Source organism: Lynx canadensis, chromosome C1 (assembly GCF_007474595.2).
Source record: "Lynx canadensis isolate LIC74 chromosome C1, mLynCan4.pri.v2, whole genome shotgun sequence".
Taxonomy (NCBI): domain Eukaryota; kingdom Metazoa; phylum Chordata; class Mammalia; order Carnivora; family Felidae; genus Lynx; species Lynx canadensis.
The window spans coordinates 3,645,373-3,665,293 of record NC_044310.1 but is presented as its reverse complement, the minus strand read 5'-3'; the positions used below and the strand labels follow the sequence as shown (position 1 = coordinate 3,665,293).

General features: G+C 61.1%; 1 protein-coding gene across 1 annotated transcript in view; it reads left to right on the top strand.

Annotated features, from left to right (window-relative positions):
* NPHP4 (nephrocystin 4) overlaps nt 1-18,021 on the top strand; it is a 109,753-nt gene extending 91,732 nt beyond the window's left edge. Inside the window, 16 exon segments of the mRNA XM_032594185.1 lie at nt 2,206-2,324; nt 3,116-3,125; nt 4,588-4,666; nt 4,668-4,756; nt 4,759-4,796; nt 8,537-8,763; nt 8,886-9,057; nt 9,860-9,888; nt 9,890-9,941; nt 13,131-13,287; nt 14,053-14,138; nt 14,694-14,779; nt 15,622-15,793; nt 16,392-16,571; nt 16,811-16,954; nt 17,546-18,021. Of these exon segments, the coding sequence (XP_032450076.1) occupies nt 2,206-2,324; nt 3,116-3,125; nt 4,588-4,666; nt 4,668-4,756; nt 4,759-4,796; nt 8,537-8,763; nt 8,886-9,057; nt 9,860-9,888; nt 9,890-9,941; nt 13,131-13,287; nt 14,053-14,138; nt 14,694-14,779; nt 15,622-15,793; nt 16,392-16,571; nt 16,811-16,954; nt 17,546-17,686 (1,781 nt within the window). The 3' untranslated portion in view covers nt 17,687-18,021.
* Nucleotides 18,022-19,921: the final 1,900 nt, after the last annotated feature.

Here is a 19,921-nt window from a genome sequence, read left to right as displayed (position 1 = left end):
ACAAGCATCACGAGCCTGTGACACTGCGGTAAACAGACCCCCAGGAGATGAGAGGAGTGTGTTTGGCAGGAGACTCACAGCTTCTGTCACGGAGGGTGGGCGGTGGGTGGACCCCTGTGGGCAAGTTCTCAGCTTCCCAGCAGAGCAGAGACGGAGAACATTCGGGGCTCCAGAAGCGCGTTCTCAGGACACAGGGCCGGCACGGGTTGGATTGTCACCTTAGCGGCCGCCTTAGTGGCCGGACGAGTGAGGGGCCTGCCTGCAGAGGAGGCAGTCCTGCCGTCCGGCGTGTCACGGTGACTTGGCGTGCACCCGGCAGGCGGCGCCTGGGCTCCGGGACTGCTCTCTGCCTGCTGTGGGCAGGTGGCTTGACCCCCTCGCTCCCCAGGCCTGAAGTGAGGTGCTGTGTCAGAGGATGCTCCGCCCCTGCCCCAGGCGGTGGTCTCCCTGACGGGGCGTGGGAGGCCGAGGACGCGTCACACACGCCTGCCGGGGCTGCTTGTGGAGCTGTGAGCACCTGTGGGCAGTAGGGCGGGTGACCAGGAGCAGCTCCTGTCGCACGAAGGCTGGGGGGAAGGCCAGTCTGGTTGGGATGCTCAGAGGCGCTCAAGACAACCGAGGAATTTGCAACGAGAAGGACAAAAGTCCCCAGAGGGGACGACCCTGCTTACCGTTATCGCCGGCCTCTCAACCACACCGAGTGAGTCACTCCTTGATTTGGCCAGAGCTGGTGATCTGTCATTTTGAATCGAGCGTTTTCCCCCACGCCCAGGTTAGAGCCTTTGTCCTCGCTGGCCTCCTGAGAGTGGTCTGCTGTCACACCACATCTTTGGGGTCCCCGGCTGCGCTTGCAGGGTCCAGCTGCTAATCCCCGGGTCTGCAGGGGTGGCTGCAGCAGTGGCCCCATTGGTGGCCAGCAGAGACCACGTGACCTGCCTTGAAGGACGGGCATTTCCTCCCCAGCCTCAGCTCCGAACCCGTCGAGAGGGAGACCCTCTGTCAGGCAGCTGGAGATGAAAATGTCACTTTTGTCACCACTGCTGAGGACCTGCTCACACCGTGGTCACGGGCGGTGCTCGTGTGCCCGGCGCCGGGCTCGCCCTTGAGAGCGGCCGCCTCTGGCAGAACAGAGGCAGAGGAGGGCAGAGTGGAGCCGGGAAGCCACTCTGTCCTGTCCTCCCCTGGGCAGAGTGGAGGCGGGGAGGGGGTACTCCCAGAGAGATCGCCAGGACGCCCCACACCTGCAGGTGTTCCGCCCCGGCCAGTGGGATTCAGGGAAGCCAGCCGCACGAGTGTTTCGTGTGGAAATCTGACGTCATCAGCTGTGCTCTGCCTCCTTGCGGTGGGAGTCGTGTCCGGGCACGAGGCTCCGTCCTCCCTCCCGGGAGAGATGTTTCTGCAGGCAACACTCCTTGTCCCCGGCCTCGCAGACATCGGCCCATTAGCAGCCTGGGCAGCTGTGCGGTGCCCTATGCCTCTGGGCTCGTGCCCCATCCCTCTGAAACTCATGCTTCTGTCTGAGGCTTCTTTATGGGAACAGCTCCAGAAGATTCTAGCTTGTGGAGGCTCTTTTACCTTCAGCGTGTTGTCAGAGTTTTGCGGACGTGCACAGAGGCCTTCCTTGAGCAGGGTGACATCGGAAAGGCTGGCGCCGGGGTGTGACAGCCGTCCCACATCACGGGGCTGCTGGGGAGATCACGACCTGAGTCTGAGCAGGCGCCCTGAGTACCTGCAGCTTGAGCTCGCTGTGGGGAAGCGGACGCGTCTCGACCACCAAGCAGATTCGGGACCCAGCGTGCCATTTTGGGGTGTTAGCAGGCTGGGGTGCGGACAGGCCCTTTGCAAACCAGAACTTCCTGCAGAGAATATTGATGTCTCATCAGACTCCTTTTCAGTGTTAATACCTTATGCTGGGGTGTTTTTTTTTTTTTTTTTATGAAATTTATTGTCAAATTGGTTTCCATACAACATCCGGTGTTCATCCCAGCAGGTGCCTCCTCCATGCCCATCACCCACTTTCCCCTCTCCCCCACCCCCCATCTACCCTTAGTTTGTTCTCAGTCCTCAAGAGTCTCTTATGGTTTGCCTCCCTCTCTGTAACTTTTTTCTCCCTTCCCCTCCCCCATGGTCTTCTGTTAAGTTTCTCAGGATCCACATAGGAGTGAAAACATATGGTATCTGTTTCTCTGCATGACTTACTTCATTTAGGTCACGTGTGTGAGCAGAGAGGAAGGGATTCCAGCACGTTGCCACCCTCCAGGTCACGGGTCATCTCGAATGACAGAACCGGCCACTTCGAGGGAGGCAGCTGCTCAGGGCGGGGCGCCGAGACGTGAGTGGGGAGTGGGCGGGGGCAGCTGGGTCACTTGCACGTGAGATTGGTGTGGGGGTGGGGTGGAGTGAGGGCTGTGTGTGTGCGTGCGTGCGCGCAGGTGCACGTGTGGGCCGGGTGGGGCTTTGCCGTTCTGGATCTGGGGCAGCGCCGTGGCCGTCGTGTCCAGCTCAGTGCCTGCCTGAGTGGCCGGCAGGCCGCCCAGCACCCAGCACGCTGGGGACCGCGCTCTGTGGAGGCTGTCTGCGCTGTTTGTAGACAGATTCCAATCCTGCGAGAGTAGCATGTTTTTGGATAGCTGCCCATCTGCAGGGGAAGCGGAAACGAAGAAAAGGTCAGGAAGCACGGAGACTGAGTTTTAAAAAGCAAATTTGAAAACCCACATCGGGGAGAGGAATAAAGCATTACGGAGCTGGGAGTAAGGCTGCACTTGCTGAGAATGTTGTTCACAGCAGGGAGCGTCCAGGGTTTTCCGTCCCTTAGATAACCCCGCAGACTGGACGCAAAGTAGGTGTCAGTGGGACGAAACGCGGGGTGCGCCCTCCGGGCAGTGTCCCCATGTTGTAGGCCACCGGGTGTGGATCCACAACTGCCCTGCGCTTCCCGTGTGGACGGTCCTCTGATGCTGTTGGCCTTGAACCGTGCCCCCGCTCCTCGAGGCCTCCGGGACCCCACGAGCTCCCTGAAACTCCAGCCGAGACTCGTGGCTGCTCGTATGCTGTCCTGGAGAGGGGCCCAGGGCTCCAGATGCTCAGAGGGGTCTGAGAGCTGTGATCCAGTCAGGCTGAGAGGCGTTCCAGGCTTCCTGGTGTAGGTTGAAGAAGCCGAGGCAGAGGAGGTCTTGTGATGTGCCCTGTTGAGTGGGTAAGGGTGGTGAACTTGGGTGGGAATCCAGACTTCCCACTTAGGGGCTGGTTTTCCATCCTGGCCGGCCAAGAACAGGCTAGGAGTATGTGTGAAAGGCACGGCCTCGGGACCCAGCAGGTCAGGGGCTCGCCAGACAGCGCAGGCAGCTGTGACCGGTGAGGGTTTGTTGAGCGAATTGAGAGTCTCTGGAGTCATTGGTTCCCGACCGGGGCTGTTTGATCAAAGCCAGAGGACGGGCGCTTCATCGGACAGCCTGTCTTCCCCCACCGGGCAAGGCTCGGGAAGTGGGACGTTGTGCAGAGTTGAGGAAGTGCTTCTAGGCTCTCTGCAGTGCTGGAATCCCGTTTCTGGTGTCTTCGGGACTGGGTGACGCAGTCTGACACGTGAGCCGTGGATTAACCCCCAGCCTTGCTTGTCTCTTGCCGTTTCTCCCCTCGGGACTGTGGGCCTCGGCCGCTCCAACCTGCCCGGGTGGGGTCGCCCCCGCACATGCCTGTACCGCAGATGTGAGAAACATTGTTTTGGGGTGGACATTTTACTAGTCTAAACCAACTCATGGCGTCTGAAAAGCAGCTAAACACCTTTAAAATAGACACTCACTTCCCGTGGGGTCTGCTGGTCCCAGGAGTCAGGGAGGGCCCAGTCCTAAGCTGGGTACTCCTTCCCATCTGCCCACCTGCGCCAGCTGAGTGGTGGTCCGGGAACCTCGTGTGTCAGCTTGTGACCTGCTGTGAGCCACGTGTGGCTTTGTCACCTGAGGGAGTGCAGCGCCCTCAGGCTCCTGCTGGTGCCTGGCCTATTTCGGCTTCCATTTGTCTGCGAACATGGCTTTCGTGTACATCCGTGGTTTGAGCAGAGGCCCCCAAAGGAGTCGGTGCCCTGGGGGCCCGGCTGTCTAGAGGCAGCCAGGTGCAGAGTCAAGGGCATGAGCTCTAGAGCGGGTCTGGTCTGAGCCCCACCCACTCCTGAGCCGCCTGGGGCTTCAGTCCAAGTGGGCAACTCCTCAGAGCCCCTGATTCCTGATGGGAGCTCACAGGTGGGTCTGAGGACTGAGAGCGCAGAGTGGTGGATGTCCTGGGTGAGGGTGTCGGCAGCCCTTGAGAATCGAGGGAGCATCATCTTCTAGAACACTGATCTTTTTCTCCTCTGGAAGATCATCTAATAGTGTATTAATTTGTCGGTAAGGACCAAGATCAGTTCCTTCATTTGAAAGGCTAGTAAAGGGAGGGAGGCAGGGAGGGACCGTGGAGACCAGGTTATAGGATTACCATCTTCGTCCGTATCGCTGGGCTCCCTCCCTGGGTGAGGTGGCCGGAGGCCCGTTGCCGGGTCTGCTTAAAGAACATAAACTCTACACTTTAACTTCTTGCTCCTCTTGAACCTTCCAGCAGTAAAAAACGTGGTCCAAGCACAGAAGCTGGCTGATGTGGACTGTGAGTTGGCCGCCATGCTGTTTGTGCCCACGCAGCAGGAGCAAAGGGCCCCAGGGCGCCGGCCGCGAGGGGGACGCCGTCCGCAGGCGCAAGCTGGAGCGGATGAGGTCCGTGCGCCTTCAGGAGTCCGAGGAGAGCTCAGCTGCTGGGGGGCCAGCATGTTGGTGAGGGCTTCGTCCGTCCCCCGCTGCCCCCGGGGTGTCCCCGTGCAGGGTAGGGGGTGGGGGGCAAAGTCATTGTGAGCGAAAGCAGCCTTGTCCTTTGTCCCCTCTTCCCCGCGTGGTTCTCTTCTCCCTCCCAAATCCTACTTGTAGAATGTAGGGGAGATGCCCCTCTCAGCCATCAAGGGAGGTTTTCAAGCCAGAATTACCTGGAGAGCTTTGACAGAAGCCGGTTCCTGGGCGGCACGCCTGCAAATCCTGTGTCCAGTCGGGCCGGGGGTCCTGGGAACCGGGGCTCTTCGGAAGCTCCGCGGGGGATCCTGAGGGTCCCCCAGGTTTGGGGTCAGAGCTGCGAACGGTTTCCGTGTCTTGGGCTGTCAGTGCAAATCAAACTGGTCATCCCGACCAGAAACTTCCCATTTTGGGCTAAAAATCTCAAGAAGAGCCTGGTGTAAAATCGTGCGGCACCAAAATGACGGGAGGGTGGTTGTACCTGAAGGGTTCCTGGAGTCAAGAAGCCGCAGGGATCTCGAGAAAGATGTTTGAGGGTCACCGTCTACATCAAGGCAGGCAGGTGTCTGGAGAGATGTGTCTTCTCCAGGGGCAAAGCCTGCTCGGCCCTTGGGGCTCCCAGAAGCTGGGGAAGAGGGCTCCCCGCCCTCAGGCGGGGGCTGTAGGGAGCGAGGCGCAGACAGCTCAGCGAGCAAGATGTAGAGCGTGGTGGGAGAGGAGAGGCCCGAGAGTGAGCTGGCGGGGCTGGGGTCTGGATGGGCCTCCTCCCCTACGGCAGCTGCTGAGGGGCCTGGTGGCTCGAGGCCCCTTGGCTGTGTCGGTAGCCACCTGGGCTCTCCAGCAGCCCTGCCCCGGAGGGCGGTGGGCCTGGCGCACTGCACGTGCTCAGTGAGGCAGCTGCCAGAGTCGGCGCTGGTGTCGGTTCTTCTATATCGGGGGCGGGGGAAGCGTCTCCTCATATTGACACGTTCTGGTAGAGATTCAGCAGCTCGGAGCCCTCATTCTGAATACAGCAGTGAATTTGGAAGTAATTGGGTTTCTAAGTATGAGGAAGACTTACACCAAATTCTCATGATCTTGAGAGTGACTTGCTTGTCGGGTACGGGCGCACTTTCCCTCGCATCTAAACCGTCTCCGGGAGAGGAGGGTAGGAGCTCAGGGCATCCGCCGTCCTCTGGGCGAGGAGCGCTGGAAGTGGAGAGGCTGTCACGGCAGAGGCGCTGGGCCCCTGGCCTGGTCCTTGGCGCCTGACGGGTTCATGCCGCCTGGTGGTCTTGGGCCCCGAGGCTGCACCTCGGGAGGGCGGAGAACAGCTCTGGGTGTGGTGTTCTTCCCCGGCAGTCGTGACAGACTCGAGGGATGCTGATGGCCTGGGGGCTTCTTGGGCCAGTGGAGAGCGTTGGAGAGAGGCCAGATGCCCGTGTTCGCATCCTGGCTGTTGCTTCGGACAGTCACTGCCTCCACCTGCGGTGGGCCCCTTCATCTGTGTCCGGTGCCCGGGGCAGTGCGGCCCTGCTTCCTGGCGGCGGATCAGCCTCAGCTGCTGTGTGCTGTGTGCGAGTCCCAGGCTGCGGGAAGACCTCGGTCTGGGCACCTTCTCCACAAATGCCCCTTCTCGCCCCTGAGCCTGGGGAGGAGGGCTGGCAGTCTCCTTGTGTGTGTGTGTGTGGTGGGGGGGGGTCCTCTGAGGCGGCAGTGACAAAGCCCAGCGCACGCAGGTCTGTGCAGCAGTGGGGTCCCCAGGGCCCCCCGCCTGGGCTCCAGACCGGCTGTTCCGTGTTGAGCAGGTGCCCAGCACCCTGAGCCTGGTGTTGCCAGGCGGTCCTAGGTTGCTGCTGTCAGGCCCTGGGACCCGCCCCGCCTCTTCCCGCCCCCGGATCGTCCCTCACGGTAGCCGTTGGCAGCACTACCCCATTTCACGTGGCCATCCTGTGCCAAGTGCCACGGAGGAGAGGCCCAATCAGAGCAGGGTAACGCGCTCGCCCTTGACCTGGTCACTGGGACATGCAGGGAGGGGCTCTGCTGCCTGTTGGGACCCGAGGGATCCGGTTAAGTGTCCTCACCCTTTGCCTGCCTGGATCTTGAATTGAGAAGTCAGGTAGTATGGCAGAGGGAAGACCAAAGTGTCACTCTGGTACTGATGACTCTAGTGACCGTAAAGCAGATCCTGGAGACTTGGCACGGTGCTGCCGAGCCACGGAGTATGGAGCTAAGGCCAGACCCGAGCCGCCCGGGCAAGGCCATACGGCGGCACCTTCTCCCCCGCCACCCCGCACCGCGGGCGAGGACCAGAGTGAGCACCTGATGCTGTGTCCAGGCAGGCGGGTCCCAAGAGGAAGATGCAAGGGTAGGGCAGGGCTGTGGCTGCCTGGCTCCTACTCCAGAACTTTCTATCAGAGAAGTCGCCCGTGTCAGTGGGGGTGGAGGGAGGCCCGGGCCGCCTGGTACTAGCCGCCTCTGTGGTATGGATGGAAGGGCGCGGGGACCGGCGAGGAGCCCTCCTCACAACCCGCAGGGTCATGCCGACTCCGCCTGTGGGCCTTTCACGTGTGGTCTGTGCTAAACCAGGCAGTGATGTCGTGGTGCCCTGCCCCGGCCTCTTCCCCTCGAGCCTGCCGTGTGTCGTCCACTGGGGGGCAGTTCAGATTTTGTCCCCACAACTTGGGAGTGGGTCAGAATAGTGCACTGCCTCAATTTGGTTGGAAAGCCGCTCTGTGTTCTGTTTCTCGGCCTAAATTTTTGTCTGGCCGTGCTGCCACGTACTCTGTGAAGAAGCGCTAATCATCGGTTGTCCATGTAAGGGAAGCCTCCAGTGTGGACACAACCCTCCTCCTGTTTCTAGATCCACAGGGAGAATGGAAGGCTCCCCTTGCCAGGGGCGGGGGGGGCAAAGGATGTTGGAAAGTCAATATCCAAATAATTTACACCAAATTTTGTCCTTACCTCTTGAGGTGAAGTCCACAGGCATCCAAGCGGCCCTGCCCTCTGATGCCTGGGCCTCCCTGGTGTTCAGAGGTTCTCAGCACGGGGCCTCCCAGTGTGGGGGTCCCCTTCTAGGTCTTAGATCTTGTGGGGCAGACTCCACGGGCCTCACTCCTTGGTAAGTCACACAAAAGAGCAGGCCGGCCTCTGGCCTCTAGAACACCTCCGTTTTGCCGAGCCCAAGGAGTCAGGGCATCGAGGGAGGAGGTGGATGAGGGACCTGTGGCTGAGCCCCACTGAGGCAGCGTGCCCACTGTCTGGACTCTGGCCCAGCTCAGGTCATTCGGGCCCCTGCTCGCAGAGTAGGCTCCTGCTTGCCACGCTGGAGACCTGCGCAGCAGCCTGTCCCGTCTTCGTTCTGAGGCCGTTCTTTTCCTCTTTTGTTGACAACCTCTGCTTCTACTCACTCCCCACTACGCCCAGACGCCAGCCATTGAGGCCCTGGGGGGAGTGGCCTCAAACGGCGGTTTTGTGGTCTCTTGGGAACACGCAGGGCAGACCCTGCCTCCCCGGGGTTGACCTCGACAGGGCACCGAGGAGCCTGGAGTGCTGTGTAGACCCGTTGTTCTCTGTCCTCTGGAGCTAGGGCGGGCCAGTCCCATCAACCCAGGTTGGCTGAGGAGGGGGGTGGTGGTGATTCCAGAAGAAATTTGGTATTTGGGGCGGGGGGGGGGGAGGTGGCCACATAGTCCTTGAGAGGGAGAGTGAGGCCAGGACCGTGGCCCGGTTGGGCACCCGTGTCCCCGCAGGCTCAGCAGAGCGTCCGCGCACAGCACGCACGCGACCTGCAGGTCATTGCCGCCTATCGGGAGCGCACGAAGGCGGAGAGCATCACCAGCGCGCTGAGCCTGGCCATCACCACGAAGCACACCGTGCATGTCACGCTGGGCACCGCCGAGTTCTTCGAGTTCGCCCTTCGGAACCCCCACAACACGCAGCACACGGTGACCATCGAGGTGGACATCCCTGAGCTGAGGTGCGTGTGAGCGGCGGCCCCGACGGGGTCCTCCGTCCCCAGTGCCATCTCTGAGCGGGCGGGCAGGGGACTCGCCAGGAAGCACGTTTCTGCCTCAGCAGCGCGTCTCCCCCACCTTCTAGCATCATCTCGGACAGTCGGGAGTGGAGGTTCTTCAAAGACGCGGCCAAGCTGCACACACCGGTGGAAGAGGACATGTTCCATCTGCGGGGCGGCCTCGCCCCACAGCTCTTCCTGCGCCCCCGGGAGACCGCCCACATCCCCTTCAAATACCAGACCTTCTCCGTGGGGCAGGTGGGGAGGCCGCCCTTCCAGGGCCGGCCGGGCTGGACAGGCATGCGGGGGAATCGCGCCAGGCTGAGTAGCGGTGGCCCATTTCCTGTCCCGTGCTGCAGGCCGATTAGCCTTCGGGTGTCACCGCTCCACCGGCCCCTGCGCGTGTGTGTCCACAGCGGGCCTCGGGAAGGGCCGGCCCGTCCCCTCTGAATGCTCGTATCCGCGTGGGCACAGAACCGCCCCTTCCCTCAGAAGAGCTAACGGGTTGAAAGTTCCCAGCACTTTGTGTTCTCTAGTTAATGCTGTTTGCCCACGTCTTCCGTGGCGTGTGTGCTGCTGCGGGAAATGCGGGCGTGGGGGTTTCCATTGAGGGACGTGAGCGCTACGTGCCCGTGTGATTGGGGGGGGGGGGCGGCGCGAGGCGCGCGGTTCGTCCGTTTTACTGACTTTGAGGTCAGTTCTGTAGGACAGGGCTCCTCACTTAAAGGGGCCTGAGGGACTCTCGGAGGCATACAGATCCCTATGCAGCTCTTCGGGTGCACTTTTGGGACGAGAGGTCGTAGGGACAGTGAAGATCAGGCCTTTGGCTTCAGGCAGAGCGGGGTCGCGGTGGGCTGGTGGCGCTGCAACGGCTCATGGCAGCTCCTGCTTCCTCTTTGGGGTAGCGAGGCTGGTTCGTGACAGTGAAGCCCTGAATGTTTATCAGTAGAGAGCAAAGGACACCGTGCACAGGGGCCCCAAGGTGGACAGCTGTTTCTACAGTGCCTGTCAACCTCCGACTCCCATCCCGTGACTCCTGGCGCCAATTGGTGTCTCACAGGCCCCTGCTGAGCCGATCTCTGAGAAGGCACGGACCCGGATCGCCCCAGAAGTGCAGTGCAACGCCGACCAAGCACGCCAAGGTAGGGGGCGGGAGGCCTCTGGTCCCCGACATTCGCAGGGTCTTGGGGTGAGAGCCAGGTGTACCCTCTGAGCTGACCCGGTGAGGTGTTCACGATTTCTGTTGTTACTCGGCCGCTGGGTCCCGGCCTCGGCCCTTCCCTGCCCCTGCTGCCAGGGAGGGTTGGTGGCGGGGCAGGGCCCCCAGAGGTGGACTTTCGTGTCCTGACGGGGCGGGTGGCAGCTTCAGCCGATACCGGTACAGCCTCCGGGTGGGCGTCTGGAGTGGAAAGCGTCTCCCTGGCCGCGTGGCACCTTGCAGCTCTTGGTTTGTGTGTGCCACCCCACGGCCCCTGCAAGCGCAGCTGTCCCCAGCATGCGGCCACACACACAACGGGGGTCAGACGGGCCCCTTGACCCTCGTCCGCGGCATTCCCGCGGTCCCATAGAGGTCAGTGCAGGGGGTGGGGGAGGGCTATTCTGGGGATCCTTCTTGCCGCCTCTGAGGGAAGCGTGTTTGCACACACAGCTGCCGCCTTCAGAATGTTCTCAGTGAGAGCTTGGCGCTTGTGTTTAGGAGTTTCTGAAGCTTTTCTGGGGGAGACAAATGCCCATTTGAAGTAGTTTGAAAGTAAAAACAGAAGCGACAAGGTTTTGCCCCATCGCTGCCGAGGGACAGAGGATTCCAGTGAGTCCCAGATGAGGAGCCAGCTCCCAATGGGAAGGCCTGTGTCCCCGTCTCACCGTGGTGGCAGCTTGGTGCCCACGGCCCCATCACCAGTGCAAATGGCTATATTTTACCTAGACGTGGAGGCACAGCTTTGCCTTGTTTAAGGAATACGTCAGCGCTTTATTAGGGCTGTCGATGAAATCCGAGAGGCTGGTACCTTTTCCTTACGTGAATTTGGAGTTTGAAAGCAAACCCCAGAAATCTTAGGAGTTCACCCACGATTGCCTCAGTCTGTGTGCCTGACACGTGAGGACGGTGCCACTGTCCCTGCCGTGCCGCCAACAGTCCACTCTGTGCTCGCCTGTCTCTGGTCTGTGTGAGTCCGGGCCAATGATCCCGTGCCCTGCCTCTGCTGTCCACCTCGGACTCATTGCCCACGCTCATTTTCAGGGTGGAAAACGGGGAAATTCAACTTTTCTCCTTCTCCCTGTGCTTGTTTGCTGTGATTCTGCCGGAAATAAGCATTTCCCACCAGCAGTGTGGTTGCCCTGAAATGTCGTCTTTTTTTTTTTAAATTAAAAAAAAATGTTTATTTTTGACAGAGACAGAGAGAGGGAGAAGAGGAGAGAGAGAGAGAGAGGGACGGAGAGACAGCGTGAGTGGGTGAGGGCAGAGAGAGAGAGGAGATCCAGAATCTGAAGCAGGCTCCAAGCTCTGAGCTATCAGCACAGAGCCCGACACGGGGCTCGAACTCATGAACCGTGAGATCATGACCTGAGCCGAAGTCGGACACTTACCCGACTGAGCCCCCCAGGCGCCCTGCGCCTGAAAGATACTTTACACCAGAAAGTCAGGGTACATGTTGGACTCTTTCATTTTATTTATCATTTTCAAATAATGAATTGTGCCCTAGCAACCTCCAGGGATGGCCCAGTTTTTGGAGTCTCATTGTGAACGCAGGTTTATATTTGCTGCTTCTCTCGGCTGTGGCCAGCCTTGGACGCTGGACCTGCCCTCCCTCTGGCACCGCCCTCCCTTTCAAAGCACCGTTAACTAGGCTAACTCTGATGTTACCAAGTCACTGGAAGGGGTAAAACCAGAATTCGAAGCCTTCAAGGAGGCAGAAATGGCAGAAAGCGGCTACTCGCCCCACTTGTGCTAGGGAACAGAGGGAAGAAGCCAGAAATCCTGACTCGGGGGGCTCAGCGTGGGTGGTGAGCCTGAGACTTGTCTCGAGGAGGGCGCCATCCTGCCGTTCAGGGTCTGCGGTGTGGACGGTCGCACTCTGGATCCAAGCCCGCTGTAGGGAGAGCTCCTGTTGGGTGAGGCTGACCGGAAGTTTCCCTTCTCCGGAGCCTTGGCTGTCCTCTGTGCTTCCAGGAGCCGCCTGGGGAGCAGAGACCTGGTGTGGGGGGGCCCAGCCGCGAGAGTGGGGGGCAGAGACCTGGCGTGTAATGAGCACGGGCAGCTGGATCCATGCGTGGAGGTGTTTTGGCGTGAAGTCTCAGCGTTGGGGTGCAGTTCTGGCCAGAGGGTCCGGGCACAGACGATGGGCCCGTGGGAGCTGCTCTCGCAGCCGGGTGAGCACGCGTGAGACAGGGAAGGAGACCTCTCGGGTGAAGGTCCGAATAGGCACGACCACGCGCAGCTCTGCTCGAGGGGCCGAAGGTGGGGAACCAGCAAAGAAAAGCCAGGATGGCGCCCCTGGAGTCTGGAAGGGCGGCTTCTTCCGGCGGGGCTGGCGGGGCACCCAGAGCTCAGCGGTGTGGATGGCCGGGCTGTCCCCGCGGGGATGTGGGCCCTTGGTGGCCGTCCTGTTACGATTTGTGGCTTGAACGTAGTTTTACACGGACAGCTTTCTATGTGTGTACATCTGAGGGATTCCACGATCAAACAGGCCCGCGCGGAACGTCCGTCCCGTGTGTGGAGGGTCTGAATGGAGGCCCGGGTTCTCTGTGGACGTGGGAAGGTTGCCTGCCTGCCCCCGTTCAGGGGCCTGGAGGGCTCGGGGAAGGAAGACACCTGTCAGTCGTCCACAGCAGTGCCTCTTTGGGATAGAGAAGTTAGGTAACTTTTTTTTAAAAGGAAGTTTATGTTTGTAGCCATTCTGCTTTAGGTACAGCCCCCTTTTACCGCCCGGAATCAAACAGCCCGTGCCCCGCTGCCCTCCGCTAGCGTCAGGCCCCCGAGCGCCTTCCCGGGGCGCACGCCTGGTGGAGGGGGATGAGGCCGACGTTGGGCCGCAAACCTTCGTCAGCGGCGCTTGAGGGGCGTGGCTGGCTGACGAGAAGCGGCAGTCGCGGCAGCCCCGCGTGGCCCGTGTGCCCCAGGGGCGTGCCCGCGTGCAGCCACGTGCCGGGTGCCGCCCCTTCGGCGTGGGCGTACGTCGCCGCGGACTCTGCCCCGTTTCTGATGCGGCCGCCCCTCCCCCGCCCCCCGGGGCGAGCGGGCCCGCGGAGACCAGACCGGCGTGGGGTGTGGCGCGTGCGGCTCTCCGGAGCCCGCGGGCCGGTCCTGACGCTGGCGCCCCCCGCTCCCGCAGGTCGTGTTCCGGGGCGGCGGCGGCAAGCCCATCGCCGTGCTCTGCCTGACCGTGGAGACCCAGCCCCCCGCGGCGGACCAGGTCTTCCGCTTCTACCACCCGGAGCTCACCTTCCTGAAGAAGGCCATCCGCCTGCCCCCCTGGCACACGCTCCCAGGCAGGTCCCAGCTGTCCCCGCGGCGCGCGTCTGCCAGGCTCCACGGACGGGAAGGGGCCTTTCCCCGAGGGGCACGAGTGGCATCATCGTGTTATCCCCCGATGCTCGGACTCCAACCTGTGACCCGTCCGTACATTCTGCCGTTTTGAATTTTGGATTCTGGATTTTGAAACGGCCACCTTCCCGCATGCTCTGAGATGTCGGGGCGTGTCCTTGGCCGGCTGCTGGTGCCTCCTCGGCCCCGAGGGCTGTGCGGGGAGGACGCGCGTGCCTCCCGCTCCCGACTCACTTGCGTGGCTCTGGCCCGGTGCCTTCAGAGCACGACGGCGCCTTGTTCCGTCGTCTCCCCCTTGCCCCCCGTTTACTTTGGTCCCTCCCTTTGGAGAAGGCCCCGAGGCCGCGGCTCCCAGCGGAGGTGCCGGTGCCCCAGCAGGCGGGACTGGGGTAGGGTGGCGTTGCCCACCGCCCAGCGGGCATCTGTTGAGCCCCTGTGACGGCCCAGGCCTGTCTAGAAAAGATTTTTTTTTTTTAATGTTTATTCATTTTTGAGAGAGACAGAGACAGAATGTGAGTGGGTTAGGGGCAGAGAGAGAGGGAGACACAGACTCCGAAGCAGGCTCCAGGCTCTGAGCATCAGCACAGAGCCCGACGCGGGGCTCGAACTCACAGAGCCGTGAGTTCATGACCTGAGCCGAAGTCAGACGCTCAACCGACCGAGCCACCCGGGCGCCCCAAGATGTTTGTTTGGATGATCCCCCTCACCAGGTGCTCCTGTGGGAAGACCTGGCGAGGAACCCCAGGTCCATGTCCGATGTAGTGACCCGAACGTCATTTGTGAGACCCAGAATGTGGTAAGTCCCGCTTAGCCCATCTCCCAGCCAGCCCTCCTCCTGTCGTCCAAGCCCCTGACCTCCTGCGGCCTCTTCATTGTGAGGTTTCCATTAAGTGGTGTCTTTCTCAGGTGCTCAAGGGCTATTTGGACATCTTGTGGGAGCTTTATGCATGAATTCTCATCTCTTCTGCTAGTAGATCAGCTCTTTGATGATCTGAATTTAAATGAAAGAAAAAAGGCGTGAAGCAGAGTGAATAGATTGAGTGGTAATTAAACCACTTATTAATTGCCATTGTGTAAAGAATAATGGCAATAATTGTATTATGACTGGTTAGGAAACTGGATAAAGTCTCCTGCAGAATATAATTATTGAACTCAATATGAAATCGAGAAGTTAATGATTTTCTTTTTGGCAGTAAAAAAAGATAGCAAATTCTGACTAATACTGAAAATTAAACACCTGTTGGGGGGAAGGGAGCCTGGTTCATGCCTGTTTTCACTTCGTGTGGCTCAGGGGGCTGGGCTTGGAGTGGGCAGGCAGGCGGTGTCCTTAGGGTGTGCCCGTGTCTCACAGGGCCCTGGGGAGCCACGGGACGTGTTCTTGAAGGTGGCTAGTGGTCGGAGCCCAGAGAGCAAAGACTTCTTTGTCCTCGTTTACACGTAAGTCTGAGAACCTGAACCCCGGAGGTCTGGAGGGGCGGGCATGGGTGAGAAACTTCTGGCTTTGGCATTGGAAGGGCCGGCCCAGGCCTTCCTGAGCTCCTGACGGGGGTCGTTGTCGGGTCTTTGGTCACGGGAGGTGAGACTCCAGGACTGGCAGGAGCCTCGCAAAGGGCGCCCTCTGCTCAGAGAGGCACCGGCAGCCTGGGGGACGCACAGAGAGCCCTCCAAGGTGCTCTCTGCGCTAGAACGGTGCCTGGTTCCAATGAGGGGAGACGGGAGGTGGCGGCCATTGTCCTTCGATGCCTGAGATGGTGATCACATCACCTCCTGCTTCTCTCACTCAGTCGAAATGACCCTTTTCTTTTACCTCTTCTTCGGAAGTCTCCTATCCCAACCCCTTGAGGACCCTTTAAAACTGGGGCCGGCTGGGGGCTTTCGAATAGCACGTCCGGGACTGGGGCAGGGCTAACTGAGCTCAGGGCCCGTCTCGGGCTGTGTGGACAAGGGGCAGCGCTCCTGAGCCCCACTCACAGGAAGGGTCCGTGTCCTGTGGCCCCAGGCAGCTGGGATGGGGCCCTCGAGCTCAGGCCCGCGTGGCCTCTAGGCCCACATGCACTTCCATGTTACGCGCTTCGCCCCAGACCCCCTGGTTTGGGATTGTTGATTTCTGGCAGAAGCCCACGTCGTCATTCGTGCAGGGTGTCGTGCAGGAGAGTCCAAGTGGTGTGAACGTGACAGCGGCCGGGCTCCACCCTGTCCCCTTGGCCCCTGTCCTCCTGGCCACCTTGTCGGCCTCCTCCTGGCTTCCCTCTCACGCTTGGTGCTTCCGTCCCACACAGGGATCGCTGGCTGGCGACACCTGTCCAAATATGGCGGATCCACCTCCACTCCTTACAGCGCGTGGACGTGTCCTGCGTCACAGGCCAGCGGACCCGCCTGTCCCTTGTCCTTCGGGGGACACAGGCGGTTAGGAGAGTGCAAGCTTTCACCTCACACCCCCAGGAGCTGACAGTAGGTCGCTGGGTGTTCTCTGGCCTCTCCTCACCCTCACCCCACCCTGGGAACGGACGGCGTGGGGACTGGCTGCAGCCAGCCTGAGTCCCGAGAACAGGCTTGGGGCTTGGCCGTCTTCATTCAGGTTGTTAGATACGCCATCCTGGATGAGTGACCTAGAAACCCCAAAGGCCGATATTTAGGATTGGTGGAAGGTAAATGCTAAAAGCGACTCTGCAGTTAATTTAGAATCCGGGTCACGGGGGCTGTGCGGACTCCCTGCCTCTTGCCAGGGTGGAGAGAGGAGCTCGTTGAGGTCTCCCCTGCCGGGGCAGCCCTGGTGCTCAGGGGACCGTCACACACGGGGGCACTTGCCCGCATGGGTGGCGATGTGGACCGTGCCGCACCGTGATGCCGAGGGCGAGGCTGACATTGTCCCTCGGGCCCCTGCTGACCTCGTGCAGGGCACATGGGCCCCCCCACCCCGGAACAGCTGGGGTTCCCTTGGGATTCCCTTCAGATTCCCTTCGTTCCCTGCGCCGCGGGCGTCCAGGAAGCCCTGGTCTGCACAGCGCGAGGGGCCGTGTCCTGACCCGGTTCTCTTCTGCTCTCGAAGACTGACCCCAGAGGTGTGTTCGTGCTGCCCCCTCGCGGGGTGCAGGACCTGCATGTGGGCGTGACGCCCCGGAGGGCGGGGACCCGGTTCATCCACCTCAACCTGGTCGATGTGGACTACCACCAGCTGGTGGCCTCGTGGCTCGTTTGCCTCTCGTGCCGCCCTCCTCTCATTTCCAAGGTCAGTGGGGGAGGGAGCAATGTGGTGGGCCACAGGGTATGGGTGGTTCGTCACCTGTCACCTGGTCCTACGACCTGATCTCAGGCGGGGGTTGCCTTCTCCGTCGCCTGTGGCCTGGGGGTGGCGGTGGGGCTGCTCCTGTACGGTGAGCCCCCGTCTGTCGTATTCGTGGACGTGCCCTAAGTTGGGCCGCACGAGCTGAGCCGGCTCGGGAAGGGTGACTGTCCTCGCCCCCACAGGCCTTCGAGATCACACTGGCCGCAGGGGAAGGCAAGGGCGCCAACAAGCGCATCACCTACACCAACCCCTACCCCACCCCGAGGACCTACCGCCTGCTCAGCGACCGCCCGGACCTGCTGCAGTTCAGGGAGGAGTCCTTCCAGGTGCGCAACGCCGGGCGCGGGGCGGGGGGGCTGTGTGGGGGCCCCTCGGACCCTGCGGTGTGAGGTGAGCACCGCGTTTAGGAGCATTTCTATCCAGTGACGGTCTTGAGAGCCCGGGAGGGAGCAGAGCCGTTCTGAACTGGGGTGGGGGGAGCAGACACCCCTCATTGAGCTCTTCTGCCCGTGCGTCTGGGGCCCCCCTATCTGGGCACCGTTGTGGGGGTTCTGGTGGCCAGCCTGCCCTCAGTTCATCAGCGCTTTCATCTGTAAGTGCCCTGCAAATTAGCCTTTCCTCCGTTGTGGGTATTTCAAGGCAAGTATGGCGCTGGCAGCCTGGCGGCCAGGGGAGGGCGTTTCCTCAGGCGGGAAGCGTCCCCCGGGACGTGGGAAGAGCAGGTGTGGCCGGGGACACTGGGAAAGGAGTTCGGAACATGTGGCGCCTGGGGGCCCCGCACGCGCCCTGCACCCGGGGCTGGAGCCTCAGCTTAACATCCTCCGTCAGCCTGGGGTTGCGCATGTAGAACTTGCCGGAATAGAGAGAGTAGTGGCTGGGGTGGGGCTAGGATTTGATGCTTACCTGCGTGCGTCCAGGTTGGGGGAGGAGAGACCTACACCATCGGCCTGCGGTTTGCATCTCGCCAGAGCGCCGGGGAGGAAGAGATTCTGATTTACATCAACGACCACGAAGACAAAAACGAAGAGGCCTTCTGCGTGAAGGTCACCTACCAATGAAGTGGTGGCCGGAGGGGCCGGCACGGCCCTCCTGCCGCAGCACGGGGACAGACGCACGTGCTCTGGCCCCTCCTCCCCTCGTGCCTTGCCGGCGCCACTGGTGAGCGTGGCCGAGGGTGGAGGGGGCGCCGTGCTCCTGACCGCTCTTACTTCGGCACCAGCCACGCGGCGAGCCACGCGGGCGTCCTCAGCGAGGGCACGGCGCCGAGAAGCGCGGGGCTCGTGTCTCTCTGCTGTGCTCGGGAGATCGTCACTGTTTATGATGTTGATTTGCTTCTCAGCAAAGTGTATTTTATGAATCATCTTAAATGATAAAATTATGTTTTCTTACTGGATTTTGTACAAACGTGATTTGCTATGCAATGTTTTATATTGGTATTATTTCATATCTTTTTTTAAGTTGTGGTGGAATACTAAACCTTCTCCGGTTTTCTCTGTTGACGGTTTTCTTGAGTGCTTTCTGCTGTTTTCACTGTTGTCAGAGGCTCTGGCATCATCAGGCATAAGCCTGTATTGACCTTGAGGACAACATGGCTGAGGGGCAGTGGGGTGGCCTGGGGCCTCTGGCCTCCCGGGGAATTGGCTTGGACCTGGCCGAGGTGGGTAGGGTACCTGACCTCTGGTTCTGGTCCCCGCCTCCCCCTTTCAAGGACCCTTATGATTACATTGGGTCCCCCCATGAAAATCCAGGGTGGCCGTCCCGTCTCAAGATCCTTTCCTTAATCCCACCCACAAAGTCCCCTTTTGCATGTCGGGTCACTTAGTCATAGCTTCTAGGGATTAGGATGGGGTCACCCTGGGCCTTTTTCTGTCCACCGGAATCCGCTTGGCCAGAACCTAGTCACGTGGCTGCACCCAGCTCCACAGGGTCTGGGAACTGCCCTTCTGTTGGGTGTCGTGTGTCCAGATAACTGGGGGTGTTACGACTGAGCCGGTGGAGCGGGTTTTGGGGGACGACTGCGGCCTTTGCCACAGTTGCTGGTGGAGGAGCTGCGACCTGGGTGGGCTGGGAGCACACTCGGAGGTGGGGGGACAGGACAGAGGATGGAACATAACCAGGGCGCAGAGCATCGTGCGGTTTGACCGCAAAAACTTCACTTTCAGTTCATTGCAAACACAGATGAGCGGGAAGCGGGGGACCCTGAGCCCTGGCAGGTAGTGACCAGGCTGTTCCTAATCTGGGGTGATGGGAAGGCAGCAGAGTGGCGGCCAGCCGTCCGAGTGTGCAGACGGGTAGCCGAGGCCACCGAGAGAGGAAGCCTGTGGGGGTGGGTCTCTGGGGCACCCTGCGCTGGGGGCGGGGGTCCTCCCGCAGTTAGGAGCAAGACCCAGGGCACGGGTGTGCTCACAAACGGCTGTGAATAGACGCTGGAGAGACGGTCCTCAAGGCAGCCCAGCGGTGAGGGGCAGGACGTCAGATGCCCTCGAGGACCCTGATTTAGAGCTGGGCCCTGTTGGCGGGCTTAGAGAATCATCTGTGCTGGAGCCGGCCTGCTGCCCATGTGCCCTGCCTGGGCACGGGTCCCGAACCCTGCCCCCGAGCGTGCACCGCAGCGTGGAGGTCGGATTCTGGGGCAAGTTCGGCAGGTGTGCTTATGGGTCTTTCTACCGTGCGTCAACGTACCAAAGTTCATCTCCGTCTCTGTTGTTGTTTGCGCGCCCCACGCTGTGCTTTCCTAAAGGGTGGCCTCTAAGTTTGCACTTGGGTCACAGGGCAAGAGCTCAGCTTGTCTGCACCCTTTGCCGGGCCCAGCACGTGTAGCCAGATCCAGGCAGCTGGCCCCGAGCCTGCAGGGAGACCTCCAGGCTTTGGTTTGCGGTGCCACCTGCCCAGCGCCGCGTGGCGAAGCTGTGGCAGCGGTTGCAGGGTCTCGTCGCTCACGGCCTCCATCCGGGCAGCCTTGTCGCTCTCGCCCAGCGAGGTGTTGGGGGGAGACGGCCTTGCTCCGTCGGCCTCGCCTCCTGAGTCTCCTGCCGTTCCCGCAAGGCTGCGCGGCTGCGATCAAGGCTCGTGAGTCGCCACTGCCCGTGACCGGCAGGGAGACGAGCTGCTCGGGTTGTCTCCTGCCAGATGGCTTCGGTGTTGGTGGATGTGATCGCGGAGCCACTCTCTCTCGCTGGGGAGGGGGGTTGGGACCACTTCCTCCTCCTCTCGGAGAAGACCTCGGCCAGATGCACGGAGGTCTGTCCGGACACGGAGTCCGCGCTGGGGGTGGGCGACAGGCGACTGGGGCC